This window comes from Falco cherrug, chromosome 4, assembly GCF_023634085.1.
Source record: "Falco cherrug isolate bFalChe1 chromosome 4, bFalChe1.pri, whole genome shotgun sequence".
Lineage (NCBI taxonomy): Eukaryota > Metazoa > Chordata > Aves > Falconiformes > Falconidae > Falco > Falco cherrug.
The window spans coordinates 4,568,048-4,589,276 of record NC_073700.1 but is presented as its reverse complement, the minus strand read 5'-3'; the positions used below and the strand labels follow the sequence as shown (position 1 = coordinate 4,589,276).

At 46.1% G+C, this 21,229-nt stretch overlaps 1 protein-coding gene across 1 annotated transcript; it reads left to right on the top strand.

The window, feature by feature from the left end:
- The first annotated feature begins 480 nt into the window (after window positions 1–480).
- Window positions 481–3,742, top strand: LOC129736045 (relA-associated inhibitor-like). Its single transcript, XM_055709998.1, has 4 exons — window positions 481–758; window positions 2,067–2,129; window positions 2,562–2,736; window positions 3,103–3,742. The coding sequence occupies exons 1-4, from the start codon at window positions 641–643 to the stop codon at window positions 3,419–3,421; spliced, it is 675 nt and encodes a 224-aa protein (XP_055565973.1). The 5' UTR covers window positions 481–640; the 3' UTR covers window positions 3,422–3,742.
- Window positions 3,743–21,229: the final 17,487 nt, after the last annotated feature.

The window sequence follows — 21,229 nt, the reverse complement described above, 5'->3', positions numbered from 1 at the left end:
TCTCCCCCTGAGCACCATTGCCATGCAGCCTGGGCCGGCCCTGAGGTCACAGTGGGGCTGCGAGGTGACAGTGGGGCTGTGAGGTCACGGAGCTCCACGGCGATGCACCAGCTACAAGTACCCACGCCTCAGCCCCCAGCCGCAACTGCACCACATGCAGCAGCAGCGGTGACAGCAGCACAGGATCATGTGGCTGAAGGGAGCCATGGCCCTCATTCAGCACTGCCTCCTCCTCCTCCTCCTCCTGGAGGCCCTACGTGCCAGGGCTGCCTGGGCTGCACCTTGGCAAGAGCAGGAAGCAGGTAAGCACTCGGCACATTTGCGACCTTTCACGGGCCAGCGGGCTCCTCTCCCCGAGAAGCGTGGATGTGGCTTTTCCCTCGAGCGCTTTGGTGAGGGCTTCCCCTGTGTGTGTGAGAGCTGTGCGGGTAAGAATGCCCCCAGGGGCCCTATGTTGGTCCCGGTGCTCTGCAAGGGGTCTTGTTCATGGCATGGCTTAACGAGCGTGTTGGAGAGCTGCCAGGTGCCGGCCAAGAGGTCACCAGGCCCCTCTGCAGCGCTGGCAATCTCCCCGGGGTCTGGCTCCCACGCTGCTACCTGAGCCCCTTCCAGTGCCTGCGGTTCACTAAGGCACAAGCGGATGCCAACAGGCAATGGCAACATTTCCCCTCTGTGCTTGCTTCTGGGTGAGGATGCTGCCAAAGTTTATCGAGATGCATGGCAGGCTGTTGGTTTGGAGCCCTTGGGGCATCCTGCAGGTAAGCGCTCTATGTCCCTTTCCTTGAAAGAAGAAACAGTGTCAATGTGGCAAGGGCTTACTCATGTGCAATTCTCCTGAAGAGCCTCCCAAGGGTTACACCATCCCGAATTCGTAGCCCGTTGCTGCCCTCCAGCCTGAGAGCCATCCCACGGGTAAATCAGTGGGAGGAAGCTGCATCTACCCTCTAGGCTTCTTTCCGCCTGAAGAGCAAGTTGCTCCGTCCGTGGCCCATGCGCAGACATGGAGGAGAGCAGAGAGGGAACGGGCCGGGCTCAGAGATGCGCCCTGTGGAGCTTTGCCTTGCAAAGCTGTCTGCTGGCCCCTGCGAGTCATCTGAGTTCTTAAGGCAAATGTTGGAGGAACAGGAGAGAGGACACGGTGGGCACATTTCACTCTGCCTTCGCTGTGAAATTTGGCAGCTGAGCCACAGAGATGGTGCAGAGCCTCTGCTGCCAGTTGTGCTTCAAGCGGAGGGCCAGGGGCGGCTGCTGCCCCAGTTTTGCCGTTACGGCTCGGAGCTGGTTTGTGCAGGCGTCTGCTGGCAGGCAGATTTGAGGGCCTGGCGAGCGCTGAACTTGTGTTCAGCTCACGGGCAGCACTGCTTGCCCACTGGCCCAGTTCCAGGCAGGAGCGAGGTGCCAGGCGACGCCGGCTGCCCTTTCCTGATGCTGGAGGTCGGTGGGGATGCTGGTTCGGCAGGCTTCTTGGGCTGTGCTGCGTCTCCCGTCTGCCGACCGATAGCTGGGATGGGGCAACCGTGACCGTTGCTGGTGCTTACAGGGAAGGGCGGAGGAGCCCTTCTCGAAAGGGCTGTTTCCCTGGCCGGACTGGCTGCAGCTTCTTCCCGTCCTCTTTGAAGGAAGGCATTTTGCATCGCTTTACACGTCGCCAAAAGTGCAACGCAAACCAAAAGATGGCCTGCAATTTCCTGGTCCCCCAGCAGGTCAGGCGTGGCTGTTGCGTGGAGTCGGAACCAGGCGCAGGCTCTTCCCCCAGTGCCCACTCTGGCAAGTCACAGCAGCAGCCAAAGCTGAAAGTGTTTTGGGTTCGAGGCATCGGGACCATGTTCCGCAGATATGGGAAATGTGCCAAATGTCCCTCCTGCTCCAGCTGCATCCCCGAGCTTGCTGTGACTGCCGAGAGGCACAGGAGCAGCACAGAGCGGGATCCCTCCCTGAGCCGAGGTCCACAGCGATGCCCTGACTCCCAGACTAGGCAGAGGCTTAGGGGGAACCTCCCCGTCCTCCTGTGTCCTCTGTGCCTGAGACTCGCTGAGGCTTAACCTTCCCCCTCTGCTTTTTGGCAGTGCCGTCAAAGCCTGGAGAAGACCACCAGAGCAAGATAAATCGGGCTTATGAACCGGGCTCAGGTACGGAGCAGTCTTGCTGGGGTCCCCAAGTGGGAGACACATCCTGAAACCTGGGAGGTGCTGCAGGCGGTGCCTGTGCTGGAGAAAAGGCACTAGGGGGAGGGCAAGGCTTCAGTGCCACTTGAGGAGGCCTGGGTCTGTCCCCTGGGGTGTGGGAACTGTCTCACGGGGAGGGAGAGCTGGGGTGGCACTGCCTGCTGCAGGGACGGTTTCTGTCCGTGTCACTCAAAGGCTCAAGCAGCTGCGCCCCCCCTGTGCTCCCCTTCCGGCCTTCTGGGTTTGGTTGGGTGGGACACCCTGCCCCAAAGGGTGGGAACGTGCCTCCAGGCACCAGTACGGGGGGGAAAGAGAGAATGTCCTGGCCGGATCAATCGTGCTGCACGCTTACCAGTGGTGCGCAGGACGGGCTAACGTTCCTGATTGCTCCTGCAGATGATGTCACCGAGAGAACCACAGAGCTTTACAATCCCCCGAGCCCCCCAGCTGTTTCCGGTCCCAGAGACCCTGGAAAGCTCTCTACTATAGGTGCAGTAGCGGCTGTTGTTTCTCTGCAAGTTGCCATTGTGTTGGGCTGTGTCCTGGTCTGGTGGCGAAGGAAGAAGAAAGCGTGAGTACATTTCCCTCCCTCCTCTTCCTCTGATGGCTGCTCAGAGCCACGAAGCATTTCTAGTCAGGCTGCCGCGGAGTGGCAGCCCGCTGGCTGCCCAAAAGCAAGGGCAGGATGAGAAAGAGCGGGGCAAGAGATTGCCCCAGCCAGGGAGGCGCCCAGTAGCACTGGCTGGTGGCCACCGAACCTGCCCTGAGGAGTCCCCCTGCTCGGGGCTGCCATGAGGTGCGGGTGTCCACGTCGGCCAAGGCGTGCCAGCGGCTCTGCCCGTGCTGGGGAGCCTTGCCAGCTCTGGGCCGTGCTGTGGGGGACAGTCCGTGCGCCCCCTCTGCAGCTGAGCGCCTCAGCGGCCTCCTCTCTCCACAGGCCCGTCGCTGGAGCTTCAAGACTCCAGCATATAAAGAGCTGCTTCTACCAGTGCCTGAGCAGTCAGAGCAGGTGCCCCAGCACCCCTGAGATCTGGATCCCACGCCAGCAGACGCCACTGCCACCTGAAAGACCAAACTACTCGCCTTGCTCGAGCCCGTACCCAGGTACCATGACGCAGAGGAGCCAGGAGAGTATCTACGAACCGCAGGAGCCTCCACAGCCCCAGAGCCCCGCATCGCTCCCCAGCCCTCCAAGGACCCCAACCCCCAAGGATTTCAAGCCCTCTGAGCCTCCTGAGACTCCCACACACCCCTGAGCTCACTGCTCCAGCCGCACAGCAGGGGCTGAAGGCAGCCACACCAGGGTAGGAGCTGGGGCGCACTGAGTAGAGCCCCAACCGACAGCTTCGGGGCTCAGCCGCTGCCCGCCAAAGACAGTGTGACACAGGGCTGTCACACAAGTGTCCAGGGGGTACCAACAGCAAACCAAGCGAGGCACCAGCACCGGCTGGGCTCCACGCCTGGGCGCAGCCGTGGATGCCCACTGTGTCGGCAGGCAGGAGCTGGGCACGGGCACGTGGGGAAAGCCCCAATGTGTTTTACCACCCTCGGCATAAAAAAATAAACTGCTGTCCTCATGTCTAGTCTCAGTGTGCCCTCTTTTATATGAAAACCCTATGTGCTATTACCACAGCAGGGTCTGCTACAAGGCCCTAGCTTTACTTGCTGCTGCTGAGGTTTAGAAAAGCATGACAGCCACGTGGGCTACAACGAGCTGAGGAGGTACATGAAGGTGTCTCAGAGTGAGCTACAGTAGCAAGGCGACTTTCACTACACTGTGAAACTCTGCAGCCAACCAGTGGCTCTTCCTATATATTTCTTCCAGCAGGAACCCATGGTTTCTTCTTCTAAGAGGAAAACAGAAACTGAGTATACTTGAGTAATACCAAGTATTGGTAGGCATGGCATGGGAGGGCAGCGGCAGCCTTGTACCTTTTCTCAGCACTTTTTTGCTCAGCTCAGGTCCCCATCACTGATGGCAGGCTTTCCCTACTACCTACACCAGACCACTCTCTAAAAGGTAATAGACGCTTCACTGTTAGATTACAGTGACCTTTTTTTTTTCAGGAGGATAGACGAAGTCCATATCCTCTTCTCTGTGACAGGATTTTATGATCATTTGTTGTCCCTAAGGCCCTAAAGTCTCCAGCAGGCTGCAGGCCAGACCAGACGTGCCCATAGCACAGCCACCACAGAACAGCCCAGGTCCTGGACATAACCCTGGGAGCATAAAACTCTGTGAAACCAGTTTCCCTAAGCCAGCCTGGGAAGGAGAGCGAGACATCCCCCACAGAGCTCCTGGCCACCAAACCAGGTCACTCCCAGCTTCTGAGCATTTCATTTTCTCTTGGGCAGCCAGACACTACCATGCAGCTTACAACAGAGGGTCCCCAGCAGTCCCCCATATTCCGTGCAAACAAAATAATGTGAGCAAAGGAGAGTGAAACCCTCTGGGCTGCCTTTGCATGCAAACTCCTACGGTGCATTGATTGCAGTACCGTTAATTATATTCATTTAAGAGTGACAGGCGTGTTTATTTGCCTTGCCGTGCCAGTCGTACTGTTTTCGGGAACACACAAGATGGGAGGGACATGCCAGGAGACAGCAGCCCAGGTTAAGTGTATGGCAAATTGAAGTGAATTGGTGCCCTTAAGTCATAAGCTGAAAAGGAAATATTCATGTCCTTTTTCTTTAGTAACCATTTGTGCAGGGAAGCCTGTCTTTGAATCAATAACCTTTTCTCTTCCAAAAAGTAATATGATAAATTTTCTTCTGTAACTGGTTTGAAACCTGTGTTGACAGAGGAAAACAAAAAAATAAATATCCTGATGAGAGTGCGAGCAAGTGCCAGCCCATGGCAGGGCAAACACTGGCTGTTACCTTCTATTTACCTTCCGGGAGTCACACAGCGAGACTGGAATGAACCCTGCATTTCACAAGTGCATGTCCTGGCCAGAGCCAGGCCCCTCACACCCTGCACTGCTGGTTTCAGGACACATCCCTATCACAACTCAGTAGCTTTTAATCAAATTATTGTTTTGTGTGTGTGTAGCTTCACTAACGGCAACACATGCAAAGATCATTTACATCTAATGAAACGTGTTCTTGGGTTGTTTTTGTTTCCTGAAAACACAAGCTATCCATGAAAAAAAGAATAATCTTTGAAATAGATGGGTTTAGCCACTATCTTTGTGTTTTCTAAGAAATGGGAACATAAAAAAAATATTTTTCACAGTAAGGAAAACAAATGGTTGTCCCCCTTTTCCCCCACCAGTTCAGTGTTTAATTCTCAAACTATTTTTACATTTCTGTGAAACCAAAAAATATTTTTATATTCCTGCAGGAAAAAATAGATTATTAAGAGCAAGATGTAAAATAAGAATCAAGAATAATTCTTAATCTTTACTCCAGAAAGCACTAAGATACCCTAGCAAGAACCAGCCTGCTGGAGAGGCTCTTTTCTGATTGGAGATCATACCTGATCACAACCAAATAACCTACAGCCTTAGCAAGTCCAGTCCTTTTCAAGATATTTTTGAGGATTTTTGTTCTTTTGTTTGCAAAAATTCTTCACGTATAGGGCATTTCTGACAAGGTAACCTGTGAGTCTCTAGAGACAAGCTTTAAGCACAGCAGGCTCCAGGAAGCTCTCAAAGACACTATCTTGCTTTGCTTCTGGAAGAACTCCCTCTCTCTTCTAGAGCTGGGGCATTGCTCTCGCTTTCTGTCACTCCATTTCAGGGCTGTCCCTGTTGAGCCATCCCCACTTCTCCAGCTGGAGATGCAGCAGCGACACGATTCCTGGCTCGCTTTCCCATGGAACTTATTTTAGTGCTGTAAAAGACATTACCTCTGCAAAAAACAGCTCAGCAGGATTTGAGAAGCTTTATATCCTTGTTTACATTAGCTTGTTGGATTCTCTGAACAAGAGTTTAGCTTTTGAATGATATATTTCACCTGGCAGAAGAACTGATGCTCCATTCCTTACAGAGGCTAAACTCCCATTGACTTTAGTAGCTGTCTGGCCAGCCTAAGACCTGGAAAACCATTTAATGGAGCCATTTAGTACTGAAAATGGCCCAATATATGTATGAAAAGGAGCTTGTTTAAATGTTGGAGCCGATTAGAGCATCCCTTAAATTAGTCAATGGCAAATCTTTCTCCTTTCCTCCCTTCCCTCCATGACTCATGAGCAGCGTGTTTGACATAGTTCTTTTCCCCAGAAACTAAACTGCCTGTTTTTATTCTGGGAAAAAACTAAACCTGTTGTATGTTCTCATCATCATCAGAATGAGCTGCTTAATGATAATACATTAAAAACTCAAGACTGTGGAGTTATTTCCCCAGACTACCACAGTGTCTAAAGGATTTCTGTAAATGGTTATAAAACAGGCTATATCAACCCTTGAAACTGTAGAAGTGCTGGGGTCTTTAAAAGCGGTTCGATGCAATGCTGTAGCCTGCAGCCATAACTCTGGCATTGGTCACAGCAATACGAAAGCTTCAGTGATAAGGCCTAAAGTGACACCGCTGTGTCTCTCACATCTGAAGCAAACTGTACCAAACCATTTCATACCTGAACGGAGAAGCAGCACACGGAGGAGTACAGGCTGGAGCGGGGCTCTGGCTGCAGGCAACCTGTCATGCTCGGCCGTAGCACTATCTGGCATTAGGATTGTGCTTCGATGGAGACCAGAAACAGTATCTGAAAAAAGGAAAACAAGGCAACATAGGTCCCTGGAGTCCCCCTGGCAGGCTGAACAAGGAGGTGCCTCCCCGCACGCAGGCAGGTTGGGATGCAGCCAAAAAGTCCACCCATAAGGGCTGCCCAGATCAGAGCTCTTCTGAGCCCACCGCTCTCAGAGCCGCTCTGGATCTGAATGAGTCCAGAGATCAAGCTTTCTTCCAGAACTGCAGCAGTCAACACAATAAAACAAAGCAAAATCTATTCAAATATTGGGAACAAGTCAAACTGAGCTAGTTTGTAGCCTCGATGCTCTGGTCACTGTCCTGCATTATCCCAGCTGCACCCTGCTGTGCTCTAAATTTAAACTGCTCTCATTTTCTGTTGGATGCGTTAGGGTCATGACACCAAAACTCTCAGAAAGTAAATCAGTGTGAGCAGACAGTGGTAGCCCTGCTTCACGGAGCAAACACAGAGGCCTGTGCCTGGAAGATAACCTTCAGATATTTTGAGAATACAGATTTGCAACCCTGAGAGAAGGAAAAAAAGTCCAGGGCCACACTGTCTCTCATTTTATCAAAGTACTTTGGATGGAAGCCACAGGCTTTATAGCTAAAGCTCTTCTGCCCTGTGAGGATGGGAGCTTTCTCTTTGTTTTTCTGACATTTGCTTTACACTGGAAAAGACAAGAGGGAACAGATCTATTGGGTGTCTTCTGTATCTGAGCTATGAGCCAACTGCTGTACCTCCAATTAACAACAGTTTTTAGAAAACTCACCTCGGCTGTTTCCCTGTATCGCAGAATACCAACAGCCTGCAGCAAGTCCCCAGCTCCAACACTTCACCCGGCTGCTCTCCAGAATGAGAAACAGAACACACACGTTATGGATACAAATATGCAATTCCTGCTCTCTGGTCAGGAATACAGAATAAGGCTCAGACTCCGCGCACGGCTGAAAATCAAGATGTCTCATGCAAATCTAAGAGACATTTACACTGTTGTTCAGGTTTTTGAAGTTTGCAGGATGTTGGTTAGCTACAGATTGTCCTCCATATATCTTTACAGACAACCCCCGGTCTTTTTGTTCTTGCTCCTTTGATTTCTTTTTCTCTTCCAAAAAGACAGAGAAACCCAGGTTGGAAGCCCTGGGATCACACTTTCAGAAGTTGTCAGGGATATAGAAAAATCTGTGTTAACTACTCAGCTCCACCCTCACCAACTCCCATGCACAGCTCCAGGTTAGCTAACCTGATCAAAAGATGTTATGTGCTTTAGGAAACTACATTATTGCTAATAAATAGAGCTTTTTCTTAATAAACTTTTAGCACTGCTAAAACCAGAATTAATATCTTAGAAGTTAAAATCTCATCTCTCCCAGAGATCAGACAATCTCCTCCTACATGTACAAAACCAAAAGTGAAGAACTGTAAGATTCAAAAAACTGAAATGCCAAGAGGACAAGTATTTTCTGTTGAAAAAAAGTGTTTCCCCTTCTTGGTTCACTAAAAGTGTAGCAATTTCCTAAAACATACAGAACCAAAACAAAAAAAAACCCCAACTTTCTCTTACAGAAGCAGGACCTACTGAGCTCAGAGACCCCTCTTCATCCTTCAGAGCATCCCTCAGCCTGAGATCTCTCCCCGCTTTGCATTTCTGACTCCCGACAGACTTGGGGTTCCTGTGCAAGTCACAGAAAAACAACAACAGGTGCCTGCAACACATTCCCCAACGTGAAAGTGCCGGTGGCATAGCAGTAATTACTGAAGACACAAGTCAAGATATTTGTGCATGCTCATCCTTGCAGCCACTGCACCCTCGGCCTCTCCTTCCAAGCATCCTTGCTTTCTGAAAGCAGCCCAACTCCTACACTCAGCTCTGGCATTTCTGAGAAAGAAATACAGCAAATGCGATGTGGCATGAAAGGAGAAACAGAGGTCAGCTTTTCCATACTGCCTGCTTTAAAATTCTTACATATTACTTTTGCTTAAAAACTCTTCAAAGTTTACATATATTTCAAGTTGGGTGTAAAAGAAGAAAACTAGACATGATACCTTTGACGGGAAACAGAAAAGCCCCTACACAACCATGTTGTTCCTGTGAAGAACAAACAAAATGCTTCTGCTGATGAACTCAGCACATGAAGTACCGCAAGGTTCAGATTTCCTGCTAGAGTTTCATGTCACCCATCCATCCAAAGTCGAAGTATTTCTTTAATAAAAAACAAACCCAGGAACTCTGATAAAAACCTGGGTTTAGTTGTGACCAAGGTAAATGCAGATGTGGAACAGAAAACAGTGTTGTAGTTGGACTGAGCTGTACAGCCAAATCACCTGAAAGCAAATCCCTCACAGTTATTGCGGGCACTTTAAAACGTGTTTGTTAACTTTGAAATGAATAATAAAATATGTCTCTTCCTAAGAGGACAGCTATATTGTTGTGTAATGAAGAGCAGATGTCAAAAAGTATTTCAAAGGCTTGAAAAAAATATGTAGAAAAACAACACGAAGGCTACACTTGCTAACGTCGCTGGAGCTGCTCTAGTCTCCCTTACAAACACTGACACTACATGTGTTGTCACTTTGCTTTAGTCTGAGCACATGGTCCCTGGGAGCTCCGGCACGCGCGGTCGTGTGCTCATCCACCCCTTCCACCACACGGGCAGGTCACGAGTGGGGAATCTCCTCGCAGCAGTGGGAAATTTTCCTTAGTGCAACTGGCAGCAAACAGCCCATCCTTCTGAGGGGAACCTGTGAGCCAGGCATGAAGGGAAATTAATCTCAAAGAATACGAGTGAGAGGCATAACCAAGCCCCGGCGATGCGGAGCAGGGATGCACCCAGTGTGCCAGGGATGGGGGCCCTCTTGTCTGTGCTGTCGGCCTCACACATGGGCTTCGGGCAGCCTCCCCAGCATCGTTCATCCTCATCCTCCCTTCCGCAAGCACGGTGGGGGCCACGGCAGGAGCCAGGGCTCTCCCACCCAGAGAAAAGGGCTGGATCCTCATTGGATGTATTGCAGCGGGCTTGCTTTGGCTTCAGGCAGCATCACCAGTTTACACTGCTGAGTAACCAGCTCATTTTTTAAGAGTGTTTAAACCGCAAAACTGAGTTCAAGTTTCACGTACCATTTTATAAGAGGGCAGAATTGCGGCCAACTGTTTATCTGGTGTCTGGCCTAAGTGCTGATAAAGACTTGGCTGAAATTTATATAATCTGCCATTAATAAATGCAATTTATGATCGTCTCAAGGAAAGACACGACCATTGCTGGCTCTGTTAATGGTATGCTCAACAGAGGCCAGGGATTTAGTCTGTACGGAGACAAGACTTAATTCATTCCTTCTCCCTAAGTGCTTGTTATTTAGGTCAGGCCCAAAAGACTATGTAAATCTAAAGGCTCCACATCAGAACTGCCAGGCTTTGCTAATATGAGTTCAGTTGCTTTAATACAACCCAATACTCTACTTTATAACTCCAGTGACCCATCTAAAGCAAATATTGGCCCCAATAACCACACTCCAGTTGAAGTGATAAGCCCTGATCCTGACATGATAATGTATGAGCTTAATTTTATACACTAGAAGTAGCTCTATTGAAGGGTGGCGGGAGAGAGCACAGCTCATAAACAGCTTTTCAGAACTAGAGGCATCAAGATCAGAGACAGAAACCCCCCCCAATTACACAGCATAGTCCAGGACCCCTCTCTGCCCTCCCCCCACCCTCACTACTTTTTTTTTCTTTTTGCTGCACTTTGGCAATTTGTGAGCTGGCACAGACTGCCTTTGCAGTTCACTCTTGCCCACCACTTAGTCCAAATGCCAGGATCCCAGATCCAGACGGGGTCTGCTCAATGCTCTCTGCAGGGCAGCTGCTGAACACCCCAGTGCAAAACTCTGTAAGGAGAAATAGCACATGCAAGCTGACAAAAAAAACACCAAACAAAAAATCAAAACAACATAACAAAAAAACCCACCAGGAATAACTTTGGTTTCCATTCATAATGGCTGATCAGAACAGAATTCATTCAAGAAAATACTTTTGCTTGTCAAATGTTGTCACATTTAAACCCAGCTTAATATAAAGGTGCATATTCCATTGCCTATAACACATTTAAAGTTTACACTTACCATTAATGGAATGTATACAATTCTGATCCTTACATAAGCTCTGCATATTTAAAGGACCCTATATTTAAATATATATATACTTCATAGTTCAAATTCATCCTTTGAAAAACTCCACGGCCCTATCTGAAAGCCAAGAGACATTTCTTTTCAGTATCTGTGATGAATGAGATCCAGACACAGGACTGTTTCACAAAGCATCATCCATGCCAAAATCTTCATCCAAAGAAAAATTCCAAGAACAATTACGAGGATCTAAATATCAAAGACCTAGATCTGCTGTATTCCAAGCAAAAGAGAAATTTATAAATGCATGGATAAATCACTTTAAAAGTACATTTCAGAAGACACTAAGAGACAGGCACCTAAAATAATTTCTAAAATATTACTAAGCCAGTAATTTTTTTATTAACTTTTCAGTGTCTAATGTAACATCACTATGATTTAGTGCTAAAGGATCCAATACGTTTACTCATTTTAACATGGAATTTAATTAGAGTTTAATTCCTTTAGATAATCTGACTCTGCAACAGGGTCAAATTCAAAAGAGACAATGCAAATAACAGCAAACGTTGCAGAGTTTCACTAACAAAACATTTTAAAAATCATCCAAGCTCTTTTCTCTCTCTGTCCCCACCTGCTTTGAGCTACTTCAATACTCTCAACCAGACAGGGCAGTAATTCTTGGTATCAAAGGTTACATCACTGCTGAAATCTGGCTCTGGCTATGGAGTTGTCCAGAACAAATTTTCTGTGACAGCTCTTGCCCAGAGACCCCATTGACAAGTCCTCTTCCTGGCCTGTCCACCTGCTCCCCAATTCCACTGCCTAAACACCTTCAGGTGGTGGGAGCCCCGTGCTCACTGCCTGTGGGCTGCAACTCAAGCCCAAACACGGCCAACATACGGTCCTACCAGGGCTGATCTCCAAAGGGAGCCAAGAGCAGGCAGGACACTGAGCTCCACTAAGACATCTGAACACTCCAACAACAGGTGAACTGCTGAGCATTTAGAACTAAGAATTTGGCTTTTTTCAACCCCAGACAATAGCTGACTGTGCAGGGAGTAAAAGAGCAGACACCGTGTATCTGGTCTTTCCAAGAAATGGTGCTGCTGCCATGGGGTTTTCTGCTGGACACCTCACCCACAATGCTGCTGAGCCATCCCTCACCACAGGAATGCAGGTGAAACATCCATTGGAAAAACTGGATAGACCAAAGCCCTGAAGACTCTCCTTGGTTTGGCTCTCATGTATGGGGATCCGTCAGGTACCAAGGCATGACCCAGCCAACTCTCGCTGGCATCCCGAGCAGAACTGCCCGACCTTGGGTGTTCCTGTGCTACCCAGCCCACCACCGAACTCTGACACACCTATAACCAACTTTGTTAACACTGATGACAACGGACCTTGGTTAAAAGATGCAAATGTTACAGTGCTGAGGCCATTAGCCAGTGACTTGGTGACAGTGTCTGCTTAAAGAACAGAAAGAAATAATAAGACTTCGGTGAACCATAACGCATCAAATCCTTGACATGCTTTTTAAAGCATTCACTGCTGATAGTGCTGTTATGAAGGACACTGATTGTAGACAAGAAGATTATTAAATTTGCCTTACAAGTTTTTGTCACACATGGCATAGGGGATTTTCACTTACATGCTGCACCCACCCGGTTTGCTCATCTGCAGCGGGCTGGCATCCCTTGGTAAAATGTACATGAGAGAAGCCAGGGCTGTGGTTAAGAGAATTATGCATTTCCTCGACTCAAAGAGGGGCAAGGAAACGTTTGGTTACACAGAAAAAAAAGAGAGAACCATGAAGAAACTGCTTTGAGAGGGAGCATAAAGGGAAAGAGTCTCTCAACCATGAAGCCAGACCCTCCCCAGCCCTGGGGCTGCGTGGCAGGACCCTGTGCTGGGGGTACCTGTGCCAGGGGACCCTCGTGCTGGAGGCTGGCCAGTGGTGGGGGAGGGTGCTCCCTGAGCAGCCCAGCTGCTGCACCATGGCCTGGCCGAGGACATCCCTCACATCGCTTGCTTTGCTTCAGGGGTGGCATGTCGGCATTTTACAGCTCATCCGTTAAATTGTGCTGATCTGGGCAATTTGCCCATTTGTGTTTGTGGGGCGATTTTATTGGTTTTCTTTTAATTTTGTGAACGTATGCAGAACCTATTGAACATATCCATATAAGGCTGTTTTCCTCACAGATTTAACTCGAGTTTGCTGCACTCAAGTTAACTCCCCTTGCATTAGCTGCACTTAAATGAGAGCAGATATGGCACTAAATATTATTCAAACTGCACAGAGATTGTGTTAGCAGCTGGGGAGCTGCACTTGCTCGGGCTGTAAGCAACATCCCCAGAGAGAGGAGCCAGCTCAAGTTCAAAAACACAAATAAGTGTTTGCACGTGCAGACAGGCCCGAGAGGTGCAACTAGAGGTAAACTGGCAGCGAATGCTAGACTCAGCAAAAATCACCCATTTTCTGGTTTGACACAGACGAGTTTGATGCAGTCCTATAGCAAGCTGTAAAGGCAAACCCAAATGCTCTCCTAATAAAATGAAACCAAAACAATTTACATTTATCATTGCTTATCTAATTGATTTGGGCCTCCAGCTGTATGAAAGTGATCAAGCTCTCTATATTTCCATACACAAAACAATTTAGCTACCCATTCTCCACGTTCCCGTTTTCCGAGCGGCATTGTGTTCTGAGCTCCCCCCTAGTTTTACCAGAAACTTTAGGGCTGCAAATCTCAGGCATCTGTCAGTCAAAAAATATGTTTCCCATCTGGCTGTCAAGAACCTTTGCACTAAGACGATTCTCAAAAGAACAGAAAAGGCATGCAGTGTACAAGAAAAGAGTTTACTGCAATTATAAGAATGGACATTAATAAAGCTGTCATGCATTTTTAAGTGAAATAGTGCTTGCTGGCAGCATTTAGCAAGAAATCTGCATAGATGCTTTGTCTAAAGTACTGAAATGCTTCCTAGGAAGTGAAAAATGTGCCAGTTTGCCTTCCAGATACAGACCCTGCCAGTGGTGTTTACTGCAACATTCATCTACCTGTAGAGAATTTACTATTTTTACTCTCTTTCAAGTTCCATGAGGTTATTTGCATCTCCGTTATTAATGTAACAGCACCAGATTTTCCACATAAAAGGGGTATTTGGGGAAGCTTGTATTTATGGGAAGCGGACACCAGCATAAATATTCATCACAGAGGGAGCTGCTGAAAACCAGCGAGATGTGCTGCAGATAAAAGTAATTTTCATACAACACACATGGGTACACCAGTATTGACACTGCATAGGAACTGACTGATGAATACTTCCAGACTAGCATATCTCCTCATGGTTGTAACACCACTTTATCAAAGCTGAATTCACTCTTAGACACCTCAGTGATTCACAGCAACTTAACAGAGCCAGTTCTGTAACTTAACCCAGCAAATTACCTCTTTCGGATCCGTGGGGGCATGTGATGCACAAGGTACAAGAAAATAAGCAGCTCTTCAAGGAGGTGCATTTATCTGATTCATGAGGGACGACTTCCCGACTCAGTACATTCACGATGCAATGGAAATGAGTTGTGGGATTTAGCACAAGAATATCTACTACTACATTCAGGTATTCGTCATGATTATAGTCACTCTGTGAATGTAATCACAATACTTAAAAAATCTAGGTGTACTCCTGCTACCAGCATGACACCAAGTTACAATTAAATACACTGATCAGCAAAAGCAGCAGCAAATTCTATCAATTTACCCTGAAGCATCTCCATATTCTCCTGTTTGGATCCAACTAAAGAAAAAATGCTTTTTGATGATCAGCATACATTTAAAGCTCTTCTGAGATGAAGACAGCAAAAGAGTTGTACTTTCTTCCTTCTCTTCCCGGAAGGAGCAGAGCTCTCCTCCCGATGCCTTCGCATGCCAGACCTGCACTCAAGTCCAGAGCACAATTCACTCACTGGCCTCCTCATTCTGCTGCAGCCAGCGCCCAAGAGCATCATGGGCTGGTAGAACATGAGAACATCACACTGACTCTGCCATCACCACTCTACCCTTTCGGGAGAATCCCAAACCAGGAAGACAGGTCTTTCACACTCCCTCCCAGCCAGCTGCCCCCTGCCTCCCTGTGGAGCTGCGCACAGGACAGGCATGGGACCTCCCTTCTTGGACAGCCCTTGTCAGCGGGCTTCAGAGCAAAGGCCAACACTTGTTACAAAACAAACCGTAACAATAAGTGTGAGCCTGACCGATAGCTCACAGATGAGCTCACCCAACCAACACATGGCTCTTAATATTGCAGTCTTCTAGTGTTGCTCTGCTTTCCTTGAGGCACTGGGCAATAAGATCAGGTATTTGCTTCCATCCGAGGAAGGGCAGCATAGCCATCTGTCCTTGGGCACCGACTCAGCCCAAAGCAGAATCTGAGCATATGGCAGCACTGTGGATAGTTACGGTTTATTTATTTATTTTGCACCGTATCTGGGATTAATTTAACCCAAGAGAGAAACAACCCTTGTAATTTGGCATTTAAGCCAACAGAAAGACAACCCCTGTAATCTGGCATTTTAGATGTGTAATGATTAATCTCCCTAATAATAATGAGGCAGTGTCCTCTAGTGGTTAAAGCACTGGACATGGAGTTCGGAGCCCAGCAGTCCACTCTTCACTCTGCAGGAAACTTCTGCGTAGCCTTTGGCAACTTGCATCAGATGAGTACTGTAAAACCACTGGGGTGCTTAAGGTGCTTAACATGCCTTTGATTCAATGGGAATGAGGAACCAAAGGAGCCCAGCGTGACCAAATATTTACAGGAACTTGGGTCCCAGCCAACACTTAAAGAAATAAAAGGTCCTAAAACATCCTAAACTTTGCAAGTAGGGCATCAGTTAAGTCATGAAGACACAGAGACACCTCCCAGGGCTACCGTAGCACTTATGCAAGGACAGAATAGGCAGGATATTAGGAAGGGCATGGACAACACTTCACCATATGGGGCCACATGGAGAAGCTGCTGGGAAGCCCACAGTATCCATCTCTGCATCCCATATTTTGAATTTTTAAAAATGGACATCAATCCACTCGCTGTGAAGACTCGCGAAATCAGCTTGAATCATGCACATCCTAGATAAGAAGGGGTGTCTATAGGGGATCCAGTACATCATAGTATCAAAAATACTGAATACACTGAGACTCCATGGAACATTAGTGCGTCATTTTACTACAAAATCACTGTATTATCAACATTGTTAGAATGGAGCAGTAACAAAAGAGCAGCTTTTTGGTTCCATATGCAAATCACATTGTTCTTTCAGTTGAAAATTATTAATTAAATAATTTGTTGGACTACTACTTAACAACTTGCTCAAAGACACCATGCCAAAGCCAGGAAAGGTCTGTTGTGAGAGTTAAGTTACACTGTCAGCCAGCATTAGACCAGAGAACCACTGCACTGCAAATCTTAACTTTGATTAAGTCAAGCTCTGTATTTTCACCCAGAAAAGGGACAGTCCATAAAAAGTCTAGCTAGATACAGTTATTACAAAGATCTAAAGATTAGATATACTGAAGTGAGCCGTTATCACAGAGTTCCCAATTTCTACGGTTATACCAAGATGACTAGCTCAGGATTTTTAAGGTCTCCTATGTAATATTCTGAATTACTCCAAGTACACTTCTGAAAGTGCAGCTAATTTCTGCTTTAGCCCAGATTTAAGTGACTGGAATCTGAACATATTACACCAGGTTAGTTTGATTTAAAATGTTGTAATTAATAATTAGACCAGGTAAACGCTCCTGTGACTACATTTATCTCATTCAAAGCATGTACCATGCAGTAAAACAACAGGATGTAACACAAACGCAGTCTGCAACCAGAAGGGATAGTAATTATTTTAATCAGACCTCTCTCCTAAGAGAATGCCATTCAGCACATATAAATAAATACTCTCAGTTCATTGCAAAGTTGGTGGATTTCCAAGCAATAATGATCATGATACATGGATACATGTTACTAGGGAACTTAATGAAATGCTATAGTTGAGAGAAAAAATTTTGACCTAGTGGGAGTCCTGAAATTTCTTAGAGCATTGCATATTTCTATCTACATTGCAGCCAAAACCAGCAGGCCAGCCTTCAACGTTAAATGTTTCTCCAGAGCCCTTACAGCCTCTACAATGGAGACAGAAAGCCTAATCACATTTTAATTGAGCCAAATCAGCCTTCCAAATTCAACATGCATTCAAGAGATATTTCCTCCCGTTAGAATAAAAAACCACTAGGCCCTTCTGCAATAAGCAAGGAGCTTAGAAAAGACAGATCGGAGCGTTTAAGTATGACCACGCGCACAGACGCAAACACATCTTCTAATGTGTTACCATAAAGAGGGTAATTGGTGTTGCTTCTCTTCAAGGCACTGGATTTTCCTCCCCATCATTACGCAACCTATCAAACCAGCTGGGGTTCCCATTAGTTTATTGTAAACATCTTCCCTATTACCGTGGCTTTCCAGACTCCTCCCTGGGGGGAAAAGACTGAATAAGGGATGGCAGTGAGATTGCCATGGGGCCAGAGAGGCCGTTTGCTGGAAGCAAGCCAGGGCGCACAACTACGTTGCATAATAAGATGGACCAAGAAGCAGCTCATGAAAAGATTTACACAGTAGCTCAACACTTGTTAAACTGAACGCTTTTGGGTTTTTAATTGCAAAGTACTTAATTTGTTTTAAATGCAATAAAAGTTTAAATAACTTACTTTTAATAATATGCCTCTTATGTAATTCTACCTGTTCAATAGACCTGCAACATCTGTGCTGTGAAGCGATGCCAGGCCAAGACTGTACGCTTCTGACAGGCTCAATCCTATAAACTTTTGACTGCTCCTGCCATAACAAAGACATTTTTGACTCTCAACACAGAGATAACCCCACTGAGCTGAGGAACAGGGAACACTTCTGTGGGAGCAGGTTTTAGGAGTGTCACTGGAAATAGCACATTTGCTTCGACATGATGTAACTAAGTCTCCCAAATTCAAAATCAAACTGGACCGAACCATCCCTCGTACAATGCCAGGCGGAATCCTGCCCGAGACCAGTCATATTAACTCCCGGCAGATTACTATAAGCATGAATCTTGCTTGTACGCTCAGAGAATTAGCTGCTTCCATCTTGGCGGACACCAGCGCTGCAGATGCCACTCCTGAGCAGCGCACCAAGACTCAGCGATCTCCAGCACTGAGCACCGTAGTGGCCTACAAACTCACTTTGTACCCACTCTCAAAATTTTGAACACCCTATGCAGCACCAAAAGATTTTTTTTTAAACTCTGGCTCAAATAGTAAAAATGACAGGAGACATGAAGGCAGCAATGATCATTATAGATGTTTAGCTGTATATATTCTAAATCCTTATTGCACCCAGTCATGATTCTGCACTATTCTCCGTGACGCACACCAAAAGCTTTTCCTGGTTTTATCTATTTTTAATGCTACACAGATGCATTTTATTGTAACAAGTACCAAGATGTACCAAGGCTTTTTCCTGCGGTACAAGATGCAGTTGGAAAGGTGTGTTCTATGCTGAAGAACATACATTCCAAAAACCATATGCTGTCAAAAAGCTCAAATGCAGAAACACTGATGATAGAGCACTGCCGCCCAGTTATCTCTATTGCTTGAAGGAATAAGCGTGGTTTTGTCAAGGAATAAGTAATGTTTACAATTGGTCTGACAGTGCAGTGACCACAAACCCAATTCAGATTCTGATAAACACTTCTCTTTCTTTTTCTAGGGCTGTTATAAAACATCTTAAAGAGAGGGAAAAAGCAATCTTCCACTTGTTGACTAATATAACCAAGTCCTTGTAGATAGCAGGTTTCTTTAAGACACCTAACGTTTCTCTTGACTGCTTTACAAAAGTTAAGGGAATTTATTTCTCCAATCATCGTATGACTAAGTTTAAAGGAAGTTTATTATTTTGTTCAAGCAAAGTATTGCTATTTCCTCTATGGAAATGGAAACACTAAATCATACATTTTTCTCACATACCATATTTTGAAAAGTCTGCATTCTTTCATGTTTTAGTCTCAAATGTTCCCACAACTAAAGCTTATTATAATTGCATTCAACTCTTAAAGCACTCCCACCTCCAGTAACCAGTCAACCTAAAACATACCCCAGTTGTTCATGTAGCCTCCTTCATCCAAAATAAATAACTTTGTCTGTTCGCTGAAGATTTATTATCTCAATGCACTCATTCCATTGTTGGCCTTGGCAGAGATGTCCAGCTTCAGAATGAAAGACAGCAAAAATTGACAAACCTTAAATCCCAGCACTACAAAATTCTATTAGGTAACAGATGGAAAAGATAATTAGACTACAACTCAACCATCACATACTTAATGAGGAGCTCTACTCCCATCAGACACGTTCTCTCAGATTTTATCTTCATGACAATAATGGCTATTGTTTTCCACCACAGGTCCTTGAACTAGCAAAAAACAAGGCGAGTTCTTGAAACCTGGAGAAGAAAGAAGCCTATATTAATATCTAAATTCAGTGGCTTGCTTACACGTTAGTAATTTACAGCTGTGAGCTGGCCTTGGGATCGCTGTGTAGGAGGTTATCTTGGTGACAAAAAGGCCAGCTCAAGAGTTTCGCAGCCGGCCCCTCTTTGCAAGGGAGGAGGAGTTATACAATCCTTGGTGGCAGCAGCAGCTTGTTACACAGTCATCACATAGTGCAAAATAAATATATGTACACATACCAGCAGCAACGACAGCTTCCTCAACTTCCACGCGGTCAAAACTTAACCAAAGCCTTGCTACCTCTGCTTACGTTTGTAAAGAAATACTGAAAGAGTCTTGTGCATCTTGGTAATCTGCTACACAGCTCTATGTTTAATAAGAAACTATTCAAATAAGTGTACATAGATGTCACTAAATGACACTTCACGAAGATGACACTTCATGTCTCCTGTCATTTTAACACTAAAATACCTTGTTGAAATTTGTACATTATTTATACAGGTGAGATCAATCTTCCTCTGGAAAGACCTCTGGCAAAAAAAAAAAAAATTAATGTCTAGGATTTGTGGCCCCACCCCACTCTCCCTCAAAAAGCTCTCTATTGACAGGACAAATCCTCGCCAGCTGTCACACTCAAACTTCTCAGCCCCTGCAATGCCTATACCTTTTCTATCATTTTTGTGATACTCCACGTTACTAGTCATATTTTCACACTATTTATAAAAAGCTGAAGACTAATAATTATATCTTTTGAAAGAATTGTGTGCTGATTTATTCATCTAACACACAGATTATGTGCAGCAGAGGAACTCAATTAAAGCTGAGCAGAGTACCACAGACCTGGTAGCACACAGGAACTTTCCAAGAGAAACTTCCACACATAGTACTCTTCCATTTATATATTAAGTCACCAAAAATAACGTGACTTCTGGTTGATGACACAGAGATTGCACCCTCCCCTCCTCCCACTGAAGAACAGCTTGAAAACCACCCATATAGTGCACAAAAGAAAACAAATCCTTTCCATAGAAGCAGGGGAAGTATCATTATGAAAGCAGCTTAATTTTCTTCAGATCTACGCTTTTATTCTCAATGGAATTCTTCCAAATAGTCAAAGGAAGAACTGAGCCAGCCTTTCGATTTGCAAAAATCTTTCCCATCTCCTTTGAAGCAGATGAACTGCAAAACAGCTACAGAGAGGAAGAGAGAGATGAAACACAAGCAGAGACCTCAGTATTAGATACACCAGGAGTCCAGTTTGGTAAACTCAAGCTGCTGCCAACTATGGAAGGAAAATATTAAAAACAAACAAAAATTAAAACATTTCTAAGCATTTAAACAACAAACCTCAAGTCTAAAATAGGCTTCAGTAGCTGTCAGTCTCTGGATCTTGCCTCACCTGTGTGGAGGACCATGGACCTTCCACCTCCAGGCAGCACTGATGAGCACTCGCAGGTCAAGGGTGAGAAACAGTGTTATTCTTCTTTGCCCCAAGGTGAACTACCATCAAAATTTACTCCTGCATCAAACCTTGAATTGTCCCTGATGTCTAAAGTGACCCCATGACTCCCTGTACACTTATTTAAAACACTGCTGAGCATTTTAAAAAAAAAAAAAAAGTCTGCTTCCACATTTCCAAATATCTCCCAAAGAGCCGTATTGTGTGTCCCCAAGAGATGCCATCCACCTCCCAGTCACCACTGGGTGCTCTCCTCACATGCTGTG

Bases quoted from the DNA above. Each gene is read 5' to 3' on its own strand.
- LOC129736045 (XM_055709998.1), top strand. From the start codon at position 641: ATGCCAACAGGCAATGGCAACATTTCCCCTCTGTGCTTGCTTCTGGGT. The intron at 2,130-2,561 runs GTACGGAGCAGT...TTGCTCCTGCAG, and splicing joins GGCTTATGAACCGGGCTCAG to ATGATGTCACCGAGAGAACC. The intron at 2,737-3,102 runs GTGAGTACATTT...CTCTCTCCACAG, and splicing joins TGGCGAAGGAAGAAGAAAGC to GCCCGTCGCTGGAGCTTCAA.